At 52.2% G+C, this 24,101-nt stretch overlaps 1 protein-coding gene across 1 annotated transcript in view; it reads right to left on the bottom strand.

Annotated features, from left to right (window-relative positions):
* Positions 1 to 24,101, bottom strand: part of KCTD10 (potassium channel tetramerization domain containing 10) — a 41,038-nt gene that overhangs the window by 7,939 nt on the left and 8,998 nt on the right. The window contains exons 2-6 of the mRNA XM_075534080.1: positions 15,218 to 15,431; positions 5,020 to 5,189; positions 2,400 to 2,486; positions 2,201 to 2,253; positions 1,113 to 1,308 (exon numbers count right to left, since the gene is read on the bottom strand). Of these exons, the coding sequence (XP_075390195.1) occupies positions 1,113 to 1,308; positions 2,201 to 2,253; positions 2,400 to 2,486; positions 5,020 to 5,189; positions 15,218 to 15,431 (720 nt within the window). The remainder of the gene's footprint in view (positions 1 to 1,112; positions 1,309 to 2,200; positions 2,254 to 2,399; positions 2,487 to 5,019; positions 5,190 to 15,217; positions 15,432 to 24,101) is intronic.

The following is a 24,101-nucleotide window of genomic DNA, read 5'->3' as shown; positions in this document are numbered from 1 at the left end:
CACTGGTAAGAGAGTGGCTTCTTGTTATTGGCTGTGGTTGAGTTGATGCGTGGCAGACCTACAGAAGCCCCTGGTGGTCAGATTTTCCTCGGGCAGGTTGAGAAGGAAATGCGAAAATATAGAGTAAGATAAAAACCAACACAAAGGCCCACTCCCATTAGCCTATGGGGGACAAGGAGGCAGGAGAGCTGAAGGAAGTGAGCTTCGGGGACCAGACGCCCAAACGACCGAGCTGTGCAAAACTGCATGAAGGAATTCAGGGGAGGCCCGGCTGTGGGGTTTCGAGCAGGCGATGAAAACAGACAACCGGAGTCCAGATCAGCAAAGGGGCCGGGTGTGCGCAGAAGGAAACCATGAAGACGGGCAGCCGAGGAGTGTAGGAAGGGCCCAGCACACGGCAGAGGGCAGCTGTGGGTCAGCAGGTCAGAGAAGGGTGGACAGATGAAGGAAGCAGCTGGATCAGTGCTGTTGGGAAACAAAGCAGTGGGCAGGAGGGCAGGGCAGAGGTACAGGAAGTGGCTCACAGACGGATCCGAGAAATGGCAGAGGAGTTGTCGGCCCAGGGAGCCTTCTGCGTCAGCACTTACAGCAGCGGGACTCGGACAGGCAGACGGTGGGACTGGCCGCACTCGCCAACTGTAGGAACGGAAAGACCACCCGGGTCTCCCCAGATCTACCCGGGGACCTTGCCAGGGCTCGTAAGATTAAGAATACTTTAGCCGTGAAGCCCAGAAAGCCTGAGGAAAAGGCCTGTCCCTCTTTCCACGTGTTTCCCACCTCTCTGTCAGTCTGTCTTGGTCTGGTGGCCTGCCCCTTGCTGTTCTATGACATCACTATCACATGGTAGAGGGGTGGCTTCCCGACCCAGAGCCTGCCGGCCCACCCTCAGGGTCCCAAAAGAGTAGCGGTCAGCAGCCACCCCCTACCAAGAGTAAAAGGGCTTCAAAATGCACGGTGGCTGCAGCAACAGGCTACGCGCCAGATGGCGGCCCAGCGGTTCCTCCCTTGTGCGTGGGGCCGCCCCACGTCACAGCGCGCTCACTGGCAACTCGCAGTAAGAACGACCACCTCCTTGCTGGCTGAGCGCTCAGACGCGTGCGCGCGGCCCTCACCTTGGTCTGCTTCTTCTCGGTGGCATAGACGATGGAGGTGCAGCAGACCTCTGCGATCTTCCGGCCCTGGCCGTAGAAGGACCAGCAGCAGATCTCGTCCCCAATGACGTCCTTGATGAACAGCACCCTCCCATTGAAGCGCAGAGACAGCTTATCGAACAGCTCGATGTTTTTCAACATGTTGTCGTCAGAATTACTGGAAAAAAGCATTTGGCGGGGTGAGCCACCCACAGATGGCACCCGGGCGCGCTGCTGCTCTGTGCACAGGGGGCAGAGAGGGCCACCCGAGTGGGGAGGACTGAACTGTCCCAGGGAGACTTTGTATCCAGGGCCAGTGTACTACGGGGCTCACGTAGCCACAACCAATTCCCTGACCCCCACCCAAGCCAGGGTCTGACCCCAGAGCCGCATGCGCCCACGAGCTATAAAAGGAGGCGGCTACTTTGGGAAACGCCTGGCAGTTCCTCCAAGAACTAAAGAGAGTCACCAGTGAAAGAAACAGACCCAAACCCTCCGCAGCAAAGGCTCCGCTGTCGCCATCAAGTTGGTTCTGGCAGCCCTGCTCCTGAAGGGTCACTCTTGCCCCAGCCCTTGCACTTGGGGGCACAGGGAGCAGAGCAAGCGCCTGAGCCCACACGCCAACTTGCACAGGCCTCTGCAAGGCAGCACGTGCACAGCAGCCAGAAGGCGGATACGCGCCCCAGTGTCTTGTCAGCAGGACACACAGAAAACGGCCTCATCCAACACAGGGCCACTCTTTAGGCCTTGACAATGGGCGGCGTGGACTCCGGCTCAGGCTACGGCATGGACGCGCCTCGCGCACACGCCGCACAGAAGGCCGCGCAGCCCACGATCCCACGAGCAGGGCACATGCGGAGCAGGCACAGCCAGGGGCCCGCAAGCAGAGGCAGTGGTTTAGCGACGCCAGAGCCAGCCCCACAGTCTTCCCAAGTAAGACGCTGCCATCCCCGTGGTCGGGACGGCGTCTCAGTAACTACGTCTACACAGAGGCTCATTCTAGAAGTGCGGGGGCCCCCTCTGGAGGGGTTTGCAGTGTGTGGGGGTGTCTCGTCCGGCCGGCGCCTCACCTGGTGTACGAGTACTTGTTGTTACTTCTGTTGTACAGGAGCTTCACGGCGGGCTGTGGTCACGTTAAAGAGGAAGCAGAGAGTTATTCGGGGTGCACTGCGGCGAACCCCAGCTTCTTGGGGCCCTGCCATGAGAGGAAGACAAGCTCACCTCGTTGGGGAGGGCGAGCCCGTGACCCAGAGGCAGGGTCCGGCGTACCTTATTGGACGTGGCGATCAGCTTCTGCTCCTCCTTCGATGAGGTGATGACGGGGACTTTGCAGAAAGGCTCATACGTGTCCTTATTCTGCGGGAACAAAGCATGCGGTCAGTCAGGAGGCCTGCCAGCCCTGGCTCTCAGCTGGCTCAGCCACAGGGAGGACACGTTGTCCGAAGCCCTAGTAAAGCCGGCTCCCAGCAGCACAGTGGAGTGACGGACTGAAGGATGGGAAGAGTGGCGGCAGCAGGTGGGATGAGGATGGAAGGCGGAGAGAAGAGGGCAGGTGCTCAGGGAACGGAAAGGCTGACACCAGCCAGCAGCTGAGGTCTCTCTCGGAGCGGCCCCGGTCACACAGAGGAAGCGGGTGAGAGCAGAAGACACCCGAGGAGCCCCCTCCTCCGGCCTGCACTATGTGGGAGGTGTGCACGGCAGAGGGCAGGGCCAGGTTGCTTCTCATAACACAGGGGCAAGGAGCAAACTCCCAAACAAGTGGGGGATGAGCCCCCTCCCCCCGCACTCACACTCTGAGCCCAGAATGAAGCCAGCCAGGAAAAAGAGGGAAAGGTTCTTCTACAGGGCAAAGGGCCCAGCCCCTGGGGTCCCCACTGAGAAGAACCAGACTTGCTGTGCCACACCAGCAGCAACACCCACAGAACCATGCGGCCGCCCACGCACAGGCCCTTCTCAGAGCCTCTTACAGGTGACACCAAACCAGAGAGAGAGAGTCTGCCCATGGCAGCCGGCTTGGAGCAGCGGCCCCAGACAGGCAGGGGAAGAGCGCAGCCTGCTGGGTCAGAGAGTAGGTAGGGAGCAGGCGGAGGAGGCCCTGTACTTGGATTACTGCAGAAATGAAGGATGGGGAAGGGCGGGCCTGAGAAAAGGTCCCGGGAAGAAGAGAACTGAAAGCCAGAGCCCCAGAGGGAAGAAGACTCAGTTCCACCAGGCCTGAGGTTTGAACTTCAGACCAACAGGAAGGGAACACTGACGCGCGTTTCCAAGGCAACCATGAACCGCAGAGAAGCCCCTTTAGGTCGGAAGTCACCAGCAGAGTCAGCCCTTCCTGGCCAAGACCCGTGGTTGATGCAGTGACGTGGACATAAAATCAGTCCTTTGAGGAGGACATCATGCTGGGTCAAGCAGAGGGACAGGGAGAAAAACAAGATCCACAGGAAGAGAGACAGAGGCAGCGGCTCCAAAAGCACACAGGATGGTGAGGCTGGAGCAGGACGGGGCAGCAGTCCCTTGTATGGATACGGGGTCTCTCTGAGTCAAGCTAGACTTGATGGCAACCAACATCAACTACTTAGAAAGCCGCAAACAAGGCAGAGAAGCCACCACTGGCCCGGGCATAACTGAAGCGCTAACAAGGTCAACCTTCACTGTGGCTCCATCAACCATAGTTACACACCGCCCCCCACCCCCACCCACCCTCCGAGTACGGGAAAGATGTGTACACCAGTCGGGCGGTGGTTGGGGTGACGGCAGTGGGTGAGCTAAATGTGGATCTTCTTTAATAATGTTATCAGGAAAAAAAGGCCGGAGGTGGAAAAGCCTCTAGGCAGCGGTCTCAACGAATAGGGACATGAACTTAGGACAAGGTGCTGAGAGAACAGAAAGGTTGGTGTGCACAGGGCTTGGTGGTGACTTTGAGATGAAATCAAAACAACAGAGTAGAGGTGGCTTTAGATTGGCTCTGAGGTTGTGTGAAAACAGCAGTCTGGTAGTTACATAATTTTATAAATTTGAGACTTGAGCGAAGGGGTGGAGTGTAGACTGTCGATCAGATCACAGCTTGATGGCCTCATTTGGAGGCACTAGGAGATGAATAACTCCCTGGAGGCCAGACACAGCTCACTCCCTGCTTCGGACAAGACGCTCGAGCTCTGAAGTGGAAAGAGCCACATGGAGAGCCTGCCCGTGCTTAGATGCTTCCACTGCCACTGGACGCAGGAGACTTGCCACCCAGTGGCCTGTGATAGGCCTGCATCTGGAGTCATGGTGTTTCATGAGCCCATAGAGGAAATTATAGACTGGTATTGGACATATGGGCTCATATCAGACTTAGGGACTTGATCTGGACTGGGCTAGGATGTTTTCTTCATATACAATTGCTCTTTGATATAAATTTCTTTCTTATACACGTATGAGGGTCTATGAATTTGTTTCTCTAGTCCACCTAGACTAACACAGCTTTTTGAGGAGCCAGGGCTTGTGGGCACTGGGCCAGACACAGACCCGCGGCCTGGGAAAGGCACAGACGGAGCTCAGGGTCCCGTGAGGATACTGGGACTCTTCCCAGCTCTGACCTGGGGGAGGTGCCGGAAATAAACATCGGTGGGCCCTGACTCCCATGTGACTGGCCCCCAAGGCTCTTGCTCCAGGCCCGTCTTGAGTCCAGCTGAGGAGAGAGGGGCCCCTGTCCTTAGAGATTACGCTGGTTTCCCAGCAATGAGTCACGGAAAGAATGTGAACTTTCCCAACACCTGACCAGCAAACGGGTCAAGTTTTACCCAGCCCGGCTGACTAGTGAAGGACTGCAGTGTACCCACTGCCATGGGGAACCGGCCCCCCTCCACTCCCTCCCTTCTGCAGAGAAAGAAACGCCAAGGGGGATACCTACTTGTAGAGCAGCCTGGCACTCTTCCACCAGGCCCTGTACCAGGTAGTACTTGGCTTCTGCCAGCAGCTCCTCAATCTCCCGGCGGCTCTCGGGCAGGGGGACCGCCCCGTCACGAAGGTAGTTGAGTATTGTACCGAAGTGCTTCCCACACCGGTCAATGAGGATCCAGCCTGCCGGGGAAGGAAGGTGGGGGGAGAAGGAAGGGCACTGAGTCAAACGGGCCCCTGCCTCGGGAGGTGCTGAGTAGGAGTGGCATCTGTTGGCATCCTCTACCTCCAGAGGAGAGCTGGGTTCAGAGGCAGCGGTGGTCTGCCCAGTTTCTGCCCCAGGCAGCATGGCCACACCTGGAGGCCTTGGGTCTTCTGACATCAGAAGCCGAGAAGCAGGTTTCTGACATCCCGTCCAAAAGCCGCCAGCAGAAACATCCTCGGCAGGGCCCAATGCCCCCAACAGCACATCAACTGGGTGCCAAAGAGCTCAGGGAAAGGTTTGCCGGGTAACAAAGTATCCCTGCCCCTTCCTCCACAAGGCTTTGCCCAGTCTCCAGAGTAACCGCACCATTCTTCACAGAAGTGGCAGTGTCGCCCTGCAGACTGGGGGCTCGGGCTCCCAAGGGCGATCCCCTCCACTCACCAGCACCATGACTGTTGGCGAGCCCCGCTGACTGGGATACACCAGGAAAGGAGACTCACGTTGCTCCCAATCAGTTCAGCCTAATCTGAGAAGGAACCTGCTTTATTTGTGGGACACACACACACACACACACACACACACACACAAATCCTCACTGCCATCTACTCGATGCCAACTCACTGAACCCTAAGGGACAGAGAAGAACTGCCCCTTTGGCTTTCTGAGACTAACTACAAGAGTAGAAAACCTCATCTTCATCCTGTGGTTCAGCCAATGGTTTCGAACTGCTGACCTTTCAGTTAGCAGCCCAGCGTGTAAGCCCCCTAGACCACTAAGGCCACTTCTTTTTGCATCTCAGTGTCCTTGATGAGCCTGCCACTAGCCTAATTACCCGCCGGCTGAGATCTAGTCCTGTGGGTTGAGCATTCCCTCCACTGAGTGGTGTCCCAAGACTGGGGAGCAGGAAGCAGGACTGGAGTCTACAGAGAGGCAGGAACGGGGCAAAGACCCACTGAGCCAGCCCAGGTCAGGGGGTTTACTGAGCCCCCAGGCTCACTTCGGAGATGAGAGCATGCCAGTGGGCATGGTGCTAGGAGGGTTAACCAGGTACCACGCTCATTTTATGCCCTTATCCTCCACTGCTCCAGGTTGGGAGAAACTAAATCAAAGGACACAGACGCACGACAGTGAGCAGACTCCGATTCACGGCAGCCCCGTGTGTTGGAGAACTGCTCTGTGGAGGGTTCGTGGCTGTCAGCCATCTCTATGGGCAGCAGACTGCCAGGTCATCGTCCCTCTCAGACCACCACGGCACTCTGCCCAGAGGTATCTACCGAGTCTGGGCCCCGGAAAAGCCCAGAGCCAACAAGAGGCCTGGGCAAACCTAGGATGCACAGACACCCTGAGTCCAGCGGATTCACCAGCACCCACCACCCTGAGACCAGGGAACCCAGGGAAAGTGGGAGAAAATGTAGGTCAAAGGCCAACGCTCCCATAAAGGATGCCAGGCTCACAGGCTGGATAGTGGTCGAAGGGCGGGAAGAACTAACCGTGGAGACAAGGCCCTCAGTCACCCTGAGGATAGGCGCGCCTGCCCTTTGGAAACATGGACCTTCTGCCAGAAGTTTGGCCTCCTCCCTCCAGAACCTTCCACCTCCTACTTGCCCACTGCTACGGTTTCTTCCTGAGGAGAAAACTCCCGACCAGGGGCAAAGCAGTGCAAACGGTCCACCTGGAATCAAAGCGGGGTGAGTCATCACAGCTTTGGTCGCTCTCATCCCTTCTGACCACAACCCTTGAGATTTCCTTTCCTCCTCAATTCTTTCTCCATTGGTGGGCGGGGGGGGGGGGGGGGGGGGGGGATGGGGTGGGGTGGGGCGGCAGCAGCTGGGGGTGTGTGGGGTGTGTGTGTGTGTGTTAGATCTACCTATGCAGGATTTCATATACAGAAAGTGATCCAATACACAGGCAGGATGCAAACAAGGGAAAAACCCAAACCAACAACTAGCCAAAACATGGAGAAGCATCAATCAAAAGGAAAGCAGCAAACTATCAAAGCTGAAACAACTTTCTAGAATGGGCCAACAGGGAGCTCAAACAGTAAGGCATGACATTTTAACCGGCTGTAGCTGCCTTGGCCGACTTTCCAGTGCTGTCTGAGCCAGATGACTCACATGCCTGGACTGTGGTCAGAGGAGGGGGAGGGGGGGAACCAGAGGTTCAAATCACGTGGGGGCCTGCAAATGGAGTTTGGGCTTCCACTGTCCTCCAACATCTTCTGCAAACTGGGCGTTCATGGTTTAAACTCCGCAATCCTTGGATCACAGAGTCTGGTGGGTTTCTTCCATGCAGACTTAGCTGAGATGGCTGCTTGTTGTAAGACAAGCCATTAAGACCCCAAATGCTATTCTTTCTGACAGCCGGAACCGCCTGGCTTCCTCAGCATGCTTTGCTGTAGCGCCCACATCTTCAGTGATCTCTTCAGGAGGGTGAGCATCGACAGCTGAATGTATTGATCAAGGACTCAGTAGATGGACCTTGACCAAAAGGGGGTCAAACAAAAGACAGAATCTCAAATTCCTCTAGAATCCTGACTTACTGAGCGTGCTCTGAACCCAAATCGATTGCCCTATGATAATCATGACACCTGAAGGCCCAAACTCTCCCTGTGACGTCATCTCATCTTTAAGCCAAACACCACTTTCACTCAACTAGTTTACACAAATGTTTTCCTTGAGCATTATGCTTCTTTAAGAAATTCTCAGGAAAGTAAAAGGAACTAGAGGAAAGAGCTAGGAGGCAAAGGGCATTTCTAGCGGTCTAAATAAAGGCAAGCGCATACGTAAATATATATGATGATGGGGAAATAGATCTATGTGCCTATAATTATAGGTTTAACATTAAGGTAGCAGATGGACATTGGGCTTCCACTCAAGTACTCCCTCAATGCAAGAACACTTTGTTCTATTAAACTGCCATTCCATGAAGCTCACCTTCCTGACACAATCATTGAAGACAAAGGGGTGCATAAGCAAATATGGTGAAGAAAGCTGATGGTGCCCAGTTATCAAAAGAGATAGTGTCTGGGGTCTTAGGGACTTGAAAGTAAACAAGCGGCCATCTAGCTCAGAAGCAACAAGTCCACATGGAAGAAGCACACCAGCCTGTGTGATCACGAAGTGTCAAAGGGATCAGGTATCAGGCATCAAAGAACAAAAAAACCATTATCATTGTGAATGCGGGTGAGTGCAGATTGGGAACCCAAAGCCCATCTGTAGGCAACTGGACATCCCCTTACAGAAGGGTTGCAGGGAGGAGACAAGGCAGTCAGGGTGCAGGGTAGCGATGATGAAACAAACTTTCCTCTAGTTCCTAAGTGCTTCCTCTCCCCTCCCCCCACCATCATGATCCCAATTCTACCTTACAAATCCGGCTAGACCAGAGGATGTACACTGGTACAGATAGGAACAGGAAGCATAGGGAATCCAGGACAGATGATCCCTTCAGGAGCAGTGGTGAGAGTGGCGATACCAGGAGGGTGGAGTGAAGGTTGGGTAGAAAGGAGGACCCAATTACAAGGATCTACATATAACTTCCACCCTGGGGGACAGACAACAGAAAAGTGGGTGAAGAGATGTTGGAGAGGACAAGATGTAACAAAATAAAATCTATAACTTATCAGGGGTTCATGAGGGGGAGTGGGGAAGGAGGGGGAAATGAGGAGCTGATGCCAGGGGCTTAAGTAGAGAGCAAATGTTTTGAGAATGATGGGCAACGAATGCATACATGTGCTTGACACAACTGATCTATGTGTGGATTGTGATAAGTGGTACAAGCCCCCAGTAAAATGATTAAGACAAAAAAGAAAAAGAAGTTCTCGACAGCAGGTCAATGTGACGATGGAGGCTGCGGTGGAGATGAGAAGTCTGGGAGGCAGCGGGTCTGCACGCGTGGTAATGCAGTACTCTGCAGACAGCAGGAGCCACACGCGGTGAGGAGTGGGCTCCAGTGTCACCAAACCGGTCACGTAGGCTTGCTGAAGGGGCACAGGCTTTGCTGTGTATGCACTTGCATGACCGTGCTGGAGAAGGGTACGGAACATGACAAGCAGCTCTGTCTTGGAGCAAGTACAGCCAGAGAGCTCCTTAGGAGCAAGGATACCAAGAATTCATCTCACACACTTGGGCCATGTTTTCAGGAGAGACCAGTCTCTGAAAAGACATCCTAGTTGGTAAAGGGGGTTGGGGTGGGGGGAAGGCCCTGAGGGGATGGGCTGACCCAGTGGGCTGAGACGTGACAAGTGTGAGGCTAGGCTGGTGGGAGACCAGACAGTTGTTTCACGATGTTGTACACAGAGTCACTGTGACTCAGGACTCACTCGATGGGAAACCTTATTGTATTTTCGGGACCAGCAGTCCGAGCTGAAATGCGTTCCGGGGCTGCGCGGAGGAGGTTGGCTGCTGCCCTGCAGGGCCAGACAGGAGGGGGAGCCCCCAGCTGCTTCAGAAAGCTCCACTGTCATCGAGCTGATTCTGTCGTACAACAGACACTACAGCACTGCTTCGTTTCCCAACTTTTTAAGCAAGGCCAGAAAACCAGATTTTCAGCTATAAGCTGACACGATACGATGTTTGTGTGCTTAACTGACAAAAGTAGATTTTTAAGTGGTATGCTAATCTGAAACACTTGTCTTGAAACTTGTATCTCAGGGCAAATGAAGCCCACATGTAAGTTCACCTGGGCCTCTCTACTGACCTGGGTCAACTTCTGTTACAAGGAGGCTCGCTCCTTAGTATTTCCTACAGCTGAAGGCAGAGATGCAGCGAGGCTGTCCCATCCCCGTGTGGGGTGAGCAGGGCCAGATCGCCAGGCAGACATGAATCAGGCACTTGAGGGGAAGCTGTGTACCAGAATTGAGAGAAAATCAGAAGCCCAGTTGGCAAGAGAAGCGGCGACCACCTCAACTCAGTCGCTTCCAGAAGGAAACGCCCATGTCCTGCCTCTGACACCTTTGGAGTTTGAGGGCCACTAAAATCAGGGCGGCCTGGCGTCTCTGGCTGCCAAGAGGCAGCCTCGACCCTGGGCCCTGGGCCCAATCCCGCAGTCAGGAAATGCTTGAGGCGAAGGAAGCATACTTTGGACATATAAGGGCAAAGGAGCCAGGCACACGGTCTGCGAGAGCTCAATCAGCATGCTTAGTTTGAAAACCTCTTAGTTGCTTTCAAAATAAGAATCGGTCCTCCTGGCCTGGCCGAAAAGCAAGTGGAAGTCAAGTCAGGCAGTTCGTTCTCACTGGGTCTTTCCTGCCATCTTCGACCACGCTGGCTCTTTGGAGAGGGAGATGTGAACGAGATGTCACCCGCCTGTACAATTTTCCGGAAGGCGATTCTGAGCCAGTCGCAGCAGGACTGCCTGAGAGTTAAGCCAGTCTCAGAAGGCAGAGAGCAATGTCTAGCAAGGCAAGTGTCGGATGGGTTTTGGTTGACAGCAGCCAAGGCTGTGCAGACCAAGACCAGCACTGCAAAGAAAGGGCATTCCAGGACGCTGTGGACTGGGCTCACCAGGGACCCGCTCCTGGACCAAGAGGCAGTCACGGAGACAGCACGGGGATAGTGTGGATAGTGTGTGGTCTGACATCAGGAAAGGCGTGTCTGTCGGGGTTGTATCCTTTCACCATGCTTCATTGATCTGCTGTGCATCAGTTGCCACCCTGACTCAACGGCACACAACCACAACCTTCAACCTGCATGCCCGGAGGAGCTGGACTGAACGAAGGGGAACGCAGCGTCAGGGTGGCAGGAAGACTCATGACACAGCCTCTGAGGCGGGAGGACCGGCACCAACCCTGTCTGCTGAGAGCGAAGGCGACCTGAGGCAGTTACCGATGAAGCTCAGACTATAGCCCTCTCGCGGCTGACATCTCAACACCAACAAAGCAAAAGACCCGCACAACTGGACAGGCAGCGCACATCATGCTGAAGAGCAAACACGAACGCTGTCACCTGCTTCATTTGACCTGGATTCACGATCAACATCTCAGGAAGCAGCAGTCAAGAAATCAAACAAATGACTGCACCAGGTAACTGTGTTGCCGAAGCCTGTTCCAGTACCCGAGCACGAAGATGTCCCTCAGTGGGCGAAGATGTGCCTGGGCCGAGCCATGGCGCTGTCCATGGCCTCTTCTGATGCATTCCAAAGCTGGACAATGAATAGGGGAAGGCCGGAGAACGTGTGGGCAGAGACTAGTGACTGGACCAGGCACTGCCAGAAGAACAAACGAGCCTGTGCTGGAAGGAGCAGTTAGGAGGTTCCTTAGGAGCGAGGCTGCTCAGACTTCATCTCACCTACTTCAGACTTGTTACCAGGAGGGACCAGTCCTGGAGGACTGGGGCAGTGGAGGGTCAGCAGAAAAAGAGGAAGGCTCCCCACCAGGTGACTGGCAGAGTGAATGGGCTCAAGTACAGCAAGGACTGACAGGACGGCAGTGTGTGGTCCTGTTCATGGAGGTTCAGCATGAGTCAGAACCGATTCAATGGCACCTAACAAGCATGGCCATTGGGATGGGGGTGCTTAGGGTGCAGTGAGTTTATGCTGAGGGTGGTGGGGTAACGTGGGAAAGGACGGCGAGAACAGTTGTACAGCTTGAATGTTATTGATGCTACTGAACTGTCCTTGGGGAAATTACTGAATCAGTGCATGTTTTGCTTGTGTATTTTTTCGGTTAAAAAAAAAAAATCATACTAATACCCAGGCCGCCCTGTGGCCAATGACACAATCGCTTTCTGCTGTGGGTGGTGGTTACTTGGTTCAGCTTCAAAGCGACCCAACTCACAGGTAAGCAGGAGACCCTAAAGCGAGTCTAGAGGTGACCTCTACAGGGAGGGAGGCAGCCACGCAGAAAGGGGCTCCCCTGGCAATGGGCTACCCCTCAGCTGACTGGTGGCTCTGAGGCGTCTGCTGTCAAGAAACTTCTGGGTTTTCACAAAGGGAGAAGGCCAGCTCCCAGGCACTGCACTTCCCCCACACCCGAAGCTGACTTCTGGTTTCCTAGGGAGACGAAGGCAGGCCCAGATACAGGGCTGCTCCTCACCGTTTATAACTCGCACGCGCTCGAATTCCAAATGCATCTGCAAGAGGTCAGGACCAAGTAAGGGAGAAATTCCGTGCTGAGTAACAGGGATGGGACGTAGACAGATGACGGGAGGCGGGCCAGGTCCAGCCCTGACCAGGAAAGGTGCTACAATGGTGATGGACACCAGAACATTGTAAGAACAGAATCTTTCTGGGTCCCCCGCCCCACTGCCATAGAACTGGTCCTGCCGCAGATTGTTGCTAGGTGCCACTGAGTCCGTCTGACTCACAGAGGACCCAGGTACCATATCAAAGTGCACCTGTCCTACACACATCATCTTATGTCTTAATTCTTTACACACTGCTAAGACCTGCTTCTCCCCAGAACCTCAGTCTTGCTTACCACCCCCTCCCTGACCATCCTTGTCCCCCACTGCTGGCCCTGGCCCCTCCCTGTCCGAGCAGAAGAGCTGGAATCTGGAATAATTCCGCCCTCATTTGCGGAGTCCTCTCAGTGAGTGCCCTCTATCGCTGCCACTGACCTATAACAGTGGTTCTCAACCTTTCTAATGCCGTGACCCTTTTATACAGCTCCTCATGTTGTGGTGACCCCAAACCATAAAAGTATTTTCATTGCGACTTCATAACTGTCATTCTGCTACTGTGATGAATCATCGCGTAAATATCTGATAGGCAGGATGTAGTTTCACTGTTACAAACTGAACATCATTACAGCATCGTGATTCATCACAAAAACAATGTCATTCTATATTGGGAAATATTTATTTCTAATGACAAATAAGTGACATTTTGTCGTGAAGCGTGGTGTAGCGTGGGTCAGTCTTCACACTGGGTACTTGTAGGTGGGCGTTATCTGCATGTGGGCGCACCCACCTGGAGACAGATTGAGCAGCTGTGTCCAGATTCCTAAGACCATTGGAATGACCATTGGGTGACCCCTGTGAAAGGGTCGCGACCCTCATGTTGAGGACCACTGTTCTATAATAACCCCGCAACCCATTTGTCAGTCACAATTTAAAACTGAGGCGCCACTGGGCACCCTGCCGGCAAGAGATCCACGACAACCACCGTGCCTGCGCAGAGGAGCTCCATCAGGTCCAGGTCTGGCTGGTCCCGTGTTCTTCTGTTTAGAAATGACAGGCACCCGGTGCAAACCTCAAACAGGCAGGGGACGGCCCACATGTGTGTGTGCGTGGGCGGTGGGGGTGCCCACGCTAGGCCCCAGGTCTGCTCCGAGAAGCAACCACTTCCTCAGGCATCTTTTGAGACGTTTCAACACTGCTCTGTGCCTCCACCCGCTTTGCTCTTTTAACCATCAAGCTCCTCGGCTGGGTCTGCTCTCCTGCCCGCTCACCTGCGTGGCTGAGCTGCACTTGGCCTTTCTGTCTGGTCACATAGCAAGGTGCCTGAGTCGCACACACGGTCTGAGCATGACGACGACTAATTGAACAGCCGGGGGTTATAACGCGCGCAGCAGCAACCCCCCTGGAAAAGTCACCACGCGCCGTGGCTGAGGGGTGTGACTGACGCAGACGGATCTGTCTGTCTGTCTGTCTGTTTTGTGGCCACCTCCCTGAGGCCTGAGGTAAAGCTGTAGGCCTCTAAAAGTCAACGCCAACCTGTCAACCCAAGGGTAAAGCTTAGACCAAAGGTGGCTTTGCCTGGCAGCATGGCTGCCTTCAAAACACTCTCGGACAGCCAGCCCAGGGCTCCAGCAACAAGTGCGCTGCAGAAGACAAGGCTGGCAGCCTCAGGAGATCTGATCTGGGAGCTGTCTGTCTGTCCCCAGCAACAGACCAGACTGCAGAACACAAAAGCTGGGTTCACTGGATGGCTTCATCTTTTCTAACTCTGTAGCTCTGAAACACAGCATGGCACACCTCTCTGAGACATTTACCACACGGAAGGAGAGCAGCGGTGGCTATCGCTCCAGAGAACTACAAGCTGTGGGCGTGTCAGCAGGGGTGGTTGCTATTAAGGAGGCTGCTCTCCAGACAAGCCTAGGGCTGGAGTGTAGAAACGACACTGCGTTCTCTGGATGCCTTAAGAGCGTGCTCCCCAACCCACTGGAGGGAGGGAGGGGACACGTGTGTGTGTGCATGCGTGTGTGTGTGTGTGTGTGTGTGTGTGTGTAGAAGGTGGGGGGCATACTAGCCTGAAGGATCCTTTGGGTTAGAGTCAGGCAGCTTCCAATTTGCTTTCAAAGAGTGGGTGCGGGCGGAAAATCACAGCAATCTCAGATTGGCCAGCTTCCTACTGCCGCGGGGTGCCATTGTGCTGGCCCCGGCTGGGTATGCCACAGAAAATGAGACCCTCCCACCCATAGAAAGATCTGTTATCTCCCTGCTGGGCTTCTGGGTGGGGCAGATAAGCATTCACAGGAAGCCCAGGAAAATGAGTGCTGGAGCCTGGCACTGTCCCGGGACACACACAGGACACACCCTTAACAAGGACCGCCCAAGTGTCCAGCCTTCTTAGGATCAGAGAATGAACCCTGCCTGCCACACCAGGCTCCCAATAAACCCACAGACGTCAAGTCAATTCCATCTCAGAGTCCCTATGGGGCAGGGTGTCACTGCCCCACAGGGACAAGGCAGACCTGCCCCTTAGGGCTTCCAAGTTGTTCTCATAAAGCAAGCAGAAAAAAAATAATAATAAAATTTAAAAATTTTTTAAAAGCAAGCAGAAGGCCACTCCTCTGTGCTGCACAGAGGTTGGAGGTTCAAATCACTGGTCTTTTCGTTCACAGCCAAGTCAAGGCCACCAGAGTCCTCTGTCCGGTGGCTTCAGTCTACTCTTCCTCACATGCCAGCTTAGACGACACTTGCACAGGGAGGTCCTCCTTGACCCCCCACCTCAGCCCGAGCTCTGAACTAGCCCAGGTCCACCACAAGTGTGTTCCTGCTACCCAGCCCAGTGTGGAGTGCAGGACGCCAGGACAGGAGGGGCCCTCAAAGTGAAGAGGTGGTCTTACCTTCACTGTCGGTAAGCACCTCCATTCGCCCACTAAACATGGCCTTCAGCATGGTGTCCTGCTTGGTCAGCGTCTGCATGGTGGTGTAGTAGAGGGCCCCGCCCACATTCAGCTTCACGTACTTGGAGCTGGGGCTCGTGCCCTTGAAGGAAGTGGTGCGGGTCGCGGCCGCGGGCACCCCTGAGCTCACCACACTTTCTCCTGACATCTCTTCCTGCGGTGAAACAGGAGACAGGGTCATGACACCAGGCCCGGCACACCCCTGCCCCCAAATCCCGCACGTGCTGAATCTGCCCCACAGAGCTGTTTGGTTTACTTCGTATCATACACTGATGGCACAGAAACTGGAAAAGTCTATGCCCCATCCGGCTAGTTGACGGGAGAATCTGGATTTCTGACTTAAGAATCAGAGGGCAAATGAAAACAAGGCCACGGCTGGAGGTGGGGGTGGAACTGAGGTCATGGGTGTCCCCTGGAAAGGTGATGCCCCCAGCTTGCCCCTCCCACAGATGAGCCCCTTAGACACTGGCCTTGCCTGCTGACCCGATGGGCATGAGTCTGTCACTAATGCTTCTTCCTGATGGAAATTTATTTTTATTTCCTTAAACTTTTTACTGTGAATTGGATGACGGTTGAGAAATGACAATCAGTTTACATTCCATGACTGACGCAACATCAGTTATCTCATCCACTGTGTGTGACATCGTCCTTCACCCACCCCATACCCACTGCCGTTGTTTTCCTGGTTCCACGGAGCCTCCTTTCCTGACCTTTCTGCATGTTGTCTTTTGGGTAAATGCTGTCCCATCGACCCCAAATGGGCAAGTAACGCACCCTCTACTGACACTGCGCCCCCTCTGGAGATGTGTCTGTTGTTTGATTGAAAACTGAGCTCCACGAGGGTAGTTCCAGGCCAAACGGTAGCCAAACGCCATAGTCTCAGGGGTGGGGACCCTACCAGCCCCTATCTGAGCAGCCAGCCCAGGCTCTTCCATGAATTTGGGTTTGGCTCTTTCTCCCACTCCGTCCAGGACCTTTGAATGGGATCCCTTGCAGAGCAGCTGGCCGTGGTAGCCGGGCACCATCTAGTTCTTCTCGTCTCAGGGTGTGGAGACTGAGGTCCCGAGGACTAACGGTTTTCATGGGTCTTCCATTTCTATCACTCTTTCTTCCAGACAAAGAAACACCAACGGATGTACCTCAGATGGCTGTGCGGGAGCTTTGAAGATCCCAGTCACGATTCACCAAAGCAGAGAGTAGGTTTTGTGCACTATGATAGGACAAGGGACCTTAGTGTCCCCCGAGGCTAAGGTCCTGAGCCCCCAGGCTCTGTAACTCATTACCCCAAGGGGATGAGCGAAGCTCAAGAAGCTCTCACAACTGGATGCTCCACCACATGCATGGATGTGGGTGCAACTATCCCGTCAAACACACCTATTCATGTGGGGGGCATATCCCCACTTTCCCCAACACCCTCTCAGCATGCCTGGCTGTCCATACAGCTAGGCGGGAGAGCACTGTTATGACAGGACTCTGTATGTAACAGGATTTACTTCTGCTTTTAACTCCTGCCACACAGCCCTCTCATGATATATTTTCCTTTTTCTTCACTCAGACTCGTAAAGTCTACTTGACTTGCTCTCCATTTGGAAGTTCTGTGACCACACTCTTCCCCCTTCTTACTTTGTGATTGTCTTCATGACACACTGGTAACTCTGGTTCCCTGGTTGCCCTCTTGCAGTCTGCTGAACTTTGGATGCTTCCACATCTGGGCTGGCTGCTGGGGGTGCTGTCAAGTCTGTGAACCAAGTTGGGGTCTGCAGGTGCCGGAAGAACCCCTTTTGGTGTTTCTTGTAAGTCTGATCTTGTTTGAACAAATTTCCTTATCTCCCGTGTACCTGGGAATGCCCGACCTGACTTCACCAGCGTACTTGAGGGTCTGTTTTGCTGGGCTGGCAACTGGTTCCCTTTCAGAGTCTGATGTGTGTTACAGACAAACCTCGATGCCTGGGGCATGTGACCACAAGAGGGCTGTATCTTCACAGATTCTGGGGCTCGACACGTGGCGAGATCAAAGTCGCTCCTGACCGCCAAGAGCTAGGGCTCTGGGTGCCCACTGGACAGAAAGGTCTTCACAGTGCCATGCCACCTGACAAGGCCATTCAGGAAGCAGGTCTGCCTGGACCTGCGCCTGCCGCTATCCAGCTGATTCTGACCCAAGGCGACCCCCTGTGGCTGAACAGAACTGCCCCATATGGTTTCCAGATCTTTCTAGAAGCAGATTATCACCATTTCCCCCATAAAGCTGCTGGTGAGCTCAAAGGAACCACCTTTGGGCAAACAGCCTTGTGCTGAGGCACTTTACCACCAGGTCCACTTCCCTAACGAAGCCGGCACACAGATGAAAACAACAACAATGTCCCAAACAAATACAAGCATCCCCAGATCCTGGCGAATACGAGTGCTCGCGACCACCTTCCCAGAGCAGACTCAGCCTTCCTTAGTCTAGTCTTGCGGAAGCAGCCAGCCTCGCGGTGCGCAAAGGACGGTTTCCGCACGCATGTGGCTTCTTCCTGAAAGGCTGGCGATTCAAATGCACCCCAGGCGTCTCCGAAAAGAAGCCTGGCACTCTGCTTCCTTCAATCCCCCCGCCAGCCCCCCAGCAGTGCTCCCTGCACACACGCGGCCGGCTTCCTTCAATCCCCACGGAGCGGTGCTCCCTGCACACACGCGGCAGGCCAGAGGTCAGAATCGACTCGGCAGCCACATCCTTCCTGCCTCCGAGCGAGGGGTTATTAAGACACAAAGGTCTCTGCTTTCAGACAGCGGCCGAGCCAGAGCAAAGCCCCACTTGACTCAACACAAGTCCAAATCCTAACAGCCTTGGAATTGGGACAACGGATAGGGAAGAACCGAAGCATCTGAGTTCCGGAGAAAGGACCAAGGGCTGCAAAAACAAACCAGGTGTGCCTCAGGCAGGACAGGCAGACAGTGGCTTAGAAGCGAGGGCAGCGAGGCCTCGTCTCCCACACTTTGGACCTGCTATCTGCAGAACACCAGGCTTGGTAAGCAGAGTCCGGAGGAATGAGAAAGACCCTCTGTGCGATGGGCTGGCCCAGGGGCTGCACCAACGGGCTCACAGAGAGCAACGGTGTGGGAGTGTCACAGGGCCCGGCTACACTGAATTCTGTGGTTCACAAGGTCCCTGAGTTGGAACATGACCCTGATAATTCAATGTCATTTAACTGTATTTGGAAGATGCCCCACAGGGTGTGTGTGTGTCCACCCTTCATGTGACAGTAACTTCTGACTCAAGGTAGGTTTCCACTGCACAGGGCACAGGCGGCATGGAACTACTTGTATGAACCATTTCCTGATGCAAAAAAGAAAAGGGCTGTGTTACATTTCTTTGTACCTTTCTATTTCCACATGCCCATCATAAGCCTGTCACACATCTACAATGGTCAGACACAAGGGACTCAGCGAGAACCAAGCTGCCATCAACCAGTAACAACGGAGGAAATGACTTTGTGACAGTCGCTGGCAGCACTCGGGGGTTGTCCAACTCCTCTGGACAAAGGTGGCCTGGAAATCGCCTGCTGGGGCGATGTGTCAGAACCCAAGGCAGCAAGGTTTTCCTCAAAAATCAGCTCCAACCTCAGAGGCTGGAGATGTAAGGCAACCCCTGAGAACTGAAATGAGAAATAAGTCAAAGGTGGCGTAGTAGTTATACAGACGAGCTGCTTACTGCAAGGTGAGCAGTTCAAAACCAGCAGCCCCTTTTGGGGGGAAGATGAGGCTTTCTCCTCCTTTAAAGAACTTCAGTCTTTGAGATTCACAGGGGCAGTTCTATAAGGTCGCTCACAGACTGCATCTACTCAATGACACTCAGGGTTTTTTGTTTTGTTTTTTTAATAATAGACAACATTATGATAAATGAGCAAAAGACAGATGTTGTCAAGAATGCCATTTTACTTGGATCCAAAATCAACAGAAGCAATAGTCCAGAAATCACACAATATCCTGCACTGAGCAAATGTGATGCACAAGCTTCACTGAAAGCCAAAGAGCAAAGATGTCTGTCACTTTGAGGACTACGGTGCGACTACCCGAGCCACAGTATTTTTTTCCCCCTTTTTAAAAATCATTTTATTGGAGGCTCAGACAACTCTTATCACATCCATCCATCCATCGTGTCAAGCACATCTGCACATTTACTGCCATCATTTGCTTTCTACTTGAACCCTTGATATCAGCTCATTTCCCCCCTACCTGTATCAAGTACAAACAACTCTTGATAATTTATAAATGATTATTTCGTCATATCTTACACTGTCTGATGTCTCTCTTCACCCACTTTTCTGTTGTCCGCCCCCCAGGGAGGGGGTTATATGTAGATCCTTGTAATCGGTTGCCCCTTTCTACCCGACCTTCACTCCACCCTCCTGGTATCGCCACTCTCAGCACTGGTCCTGAAGGGATCATCTGTCCTGGATTTCCTATGCTTCTTGTTCCTATCTGTATCAGTGTACATCCTCTGGTCTAGCCGGATTTGTAAGGTAGACCTGCGATCATGATAGTGGGGGGGGGGGCGGGGGAAGGAAGCATTTAGGAACTAGAGGAAAGTTGTTTCATCGTCGCTACCCTGCACCCTGACTGCCTTGTTTCCTCCCTGCAACCCTTCCGTAAGGGGACGTCCAGTTGCCTACAGATGGGCTTTGGGTCCCCACTCCGCACTCCCCCTCATCCACAATGATATGATTCATTGTTCTTTGATGCCTGATTCCTGATCCCTTCGACACGGTTTTTTCAATTGTCTTTTGTGCCTGTGAAAGCTAGAAAATGAATAAGGAAGGAATGTAGCCATTTGATTTATGGTGCTGGCCAAGCACACAGCAAGTCCCATGGTCTACGAGAACGATAAGCAGATCTGTCTTAGACGCAGTATAGCTGGAAGGACTTGAGAATGGCGAGGACTTTGGACACATCAGCAAGAGATCAGGTCCTGGAGAAGAATATCATGCTTAGTAAAGCACAGGCCGGGGAAATGAGGAAGTGCCTAGAGCAGTAGTTCTTAACTTTCCTAATGCTGAGACCCTTTCATACAGTTCCTCATGCTGTGGTGACCCCCAACCATAACATGATTTCCGTTGTTACTTCATAACAGTCATTTTGCTACTGTGATGAAGCGTAATGTAAACATCTGATAAGCAGGATGTATTTTCATTATTATAAATTGAACACAATGAAAGCATAGTGATTCATCACAAAACACTATGTAATGCTATATTGTGAAATATTTATTTCTAATGACAAATCAATGAAATGTTGTCTTGAAGCATGGTGTAGCATGGTTAAGAGTCTTCCCGCTAGGTACTCCTGGGTGGGCGTTATCTGCATGTGGGCGGACCCGCCTGGAGACAGCAGAGTGGTGTCTCGGTTCCTAAGACCTTCAGAAATATGTGTTTTCCGTTGGTCTTAGGCGACCCCTATGAAAGGGTCATTCGACCCCCAAACGGGTTGCAACCCACAGGTTGAGAACCGCTGGCCTAGATGGAGCGGCCCAGTGGCTCCCACAATGGGCTCAAGCCTGACAACAATTGTGAGGATGGTCAAGGACAGTGCGGTTGTCCTTCTGTTGCAAAGAGGGCGGTGACTAACCAGGCAACTCCATGGCCTCTAACAACTCACTGGAGTAACAAAGGCGGGATTCAGAGGGCGGTTTGTGGCAAATATGCACCACCATCTAAGAAGACCTCAAAACAGTTCCATAGCTCGAGGAATTAGAAAGAACAAACTACACTGAAGGCTATCAGAGAAATTAAATAATAATGAAGATCAAAAGAGAATCAATCAACAAAGCTAGAAGTAGTAGTTGTTGTTTTAATAAATAAGATCAAGCAAGTGCAAAAACCCACTAAAGAGAACAGATTTTTTAAAAAGATTAAATTAAAAGCGAAAGTAGGGTCTTTACAACAGACCCCATAGCCCTACGAAAATAAAAGGGATTTCAGGCACGACTGTGGACAGTGACACACCAAAAACTTAGAAAACTTAGGGGAAATGGGACACATTTCTTTAAACACACACTGCCTACACTGACTCAAAAGAAACAATGGGTCTCAACAGACCCACAACAGGATTGGACCAGTAGTCAGCAACCTTCTAGTAATTAAAACCAGACCAAAAAGCCTCACTGGGGAAAACTTCCAAACACTTACAGAAGTGAGCCTGAACCTCTTCAAACTTTTCCAAACAACAGAGGGAACACTTCCCAACTCATTCAATGAGGTGAGCATAACACGCACGGCAAAGGCACAAAAGGACACCACAAGACAATTACCACATATACTCGAGTATAAGCCGACCGAGTAAAAGCCGAGGCACCTAATGATTACCTGGGAAACCAGAAAAAAATGACTGACTCGAGTATAAGCCTGGGGCGGAAAATGCAGAAGCTATTGGTGAGTTTCAATAGTCAAAACAAATGAAAATCAAATTACTAAAAATTGAGACATCAGTGGGGTAATGTATTTAAATATTTATTTTAAATAAAAGGACAAGTCACTTTAACATTAGTAAGCCAGCACAGTAAGTGGAAAATAGGTTCAACAAAAACAATAAGGTATCAACAATGATACCTTAAGAGCACTATTCCCTGAGCTCAATCAGCAACCAAGCTAAAATGTAGCGTTAAAATCCTTCAAAACTGGATTCCTCCTCCTCATCATCATCATCCGTATCCCAGTGCAGAGCTTCAGCTGGTGTGAGGTCATCATAGACACTGTCCTCACTGAGATCGCCGTCATCACCATCACTGCTGTCATTTTCATACAAAGCGCAGTCTTCACTGCCATCCATAGCGTTACTAATACTACATTTCTGGAAGGCACATTGCACCATGTCTTCTGAAATATCTTCCCATGCATCTCGAACCCACTATGCTATTAACTCTATGTCAGGCTTCATGAGATTTCCTCCTTTCGTTAGTCAGGTTTGACTAGATGACATCCATTCATGCCACTGACCTGTGTATAAGCCGAACCCCAGTTTTTCAGCACATTTTTTGTGCTGAAAAACTCAGCTTACACACAAGTATACACGGTAACTTCCCCCCAATAGCCTTAGTCAACATTTATGCACATATACTTTGGCAAAGCAAACTCAAAAACATATTCAAAAGATTATACACCAAGATCAAGTAGATTTCGTTCAGGAATGCAACATTAAGGGGGGAGGGGGATCAATACTACAAGCCATTAACAAAACTGGAAGAAAAGAGCTATCTCGATTGGTACAGAGAAGGCATGTGACAAAGGTCAACACCTTCACATGATAGAAACACTCAGCAAGATGGGAAATGAAAGGAGAGTCTTCAAGAGAATAAAGGGCATGCAGGACAATCTCTCAGCTCACATTCTGTTGAATGGAGAAAGACGGAGAGACCTCCTCATTAAGATCAAGACGGAGACAAGGGCGCCCACGCTCAGCGCTGCTACCCAACACCAGCCTGGAATTCCTACCACGAATGAGCAAGCTAGGTAAACAAACAAATAAGTAAAAGGTCTACATACAGGGCTCAAGGCTAGGCCCAGGTCAGAGCTGTTCCACAGCATCTCCAAGGCTATAAATCCTTATGGACACAAACTGCCACCTCTTCCTCCCGAGACGCTGACCTCTCAGCAGCTCCGTGCTTACGAACACAACGTACCACTCAGTGCAGTGATGGTGGGTTAGCAACAAAGGGAAGGAAAAAGACTCTCTCCTCGGTCAGATGACATGCCCCATACACAGATGTCAAAGATTTGACAAGCACATTAGAAGCAATAAATGAGGCAAGCGGAGGGACTGGGTAAAAGGTCAACACACAGAAACCAGTTGGGTTTGTCGCCATCAGCAACAAGCAAGCTGTATTAAGGAAGCATCACCATTCCCAACAGCCTCTAAGAATAAATTGCCCATGAATAAGCTGAACCAGGAAAGTGAAAGACTTGTATGGAGACAACTACACAATATTACTCAAAGAAACCAGGCCTACATAAATCGAAGGGCGTATCTATATATTCAATGTGAGTCCCACATAAATGACAATCGCCTTCTTTGCTGAAACGGAAAAGCCATTTCTCAGATTCCCAAGACTGAAATCCCAAGTAGTTAACGCTGTGCTGAAGCAGGAGGAGGATCCATCGGTCCTGATGTCAAAGCAGATTCCAGAGATATCAATTAAAAGTCAATTTAGGCACAGATGAGCCAATGGAAAGGCACTGGGCTGAGACCCGTAAGGTCAGTAGTCCTCGGGAGGAAAATGGTGCTTTCTACTCACATAAACAGTTATAGTCTTAGAAACCCACAAGGGCGGTTCTACCCTGTCCTACAGGGTCACGATGGGTCTGCACTGGCTCAATGGTAGTGAGTTTGGAGCTCTGGTAGCATAGTGGTTACAAAATGGACTATAATCTGCAAGGTCAGCGGTTTGAAACCACCCCAGCTGCTCCACAGGAGAAAGACGGGCTGCTCTGTACTCCCATAGAGTGTCAGTCTCGGAAATTCATAGTCCAAGAGGGTGGCTGAGTTGGAAGTGGCTCAGCGGCAGTGAGGTTGGTGTTTTGGTTTAGAGGGTGGATTAGGAGCCCTGGTTACGTGGTGGTGCTCAGTTACCACTCCCTAACTTCTCTGAAAGGGATAACAGCAGATAGAGGGGCCTGGGGAAAGAGTGGGAGAAACTGTGGAGCAAAACTCAAAACCATGAAAAGAAGAGCAAGCTCACTGGTTGGACGGACACAGATTGGCAGGGCCTTAGGAAAGATGGTTTTAGGTTACAGTTCAGGTTTGGAACTGAACTCACCTGCCCACACTGCCCCACACCCCCATGGCTCCCTTTGCA

Source organism: Tenrec ecaudatus, chromosome 16 (assembly GCF_050624435.1).
Source record: "Tenrec ecaudatus isolate mTenEca1 chromosome 16, mTenEca1.hap1, whole genome shotgun sequence".
NCBI lineage: Eukaryota > Metazoa > Chordata > Mammalia > Afrosoricida > Tenrecidae > Tenrec > Tenrec ecaudatus.
This window is presented reverse-complemented; position numbering and strand designations above follow the sequence as displayed.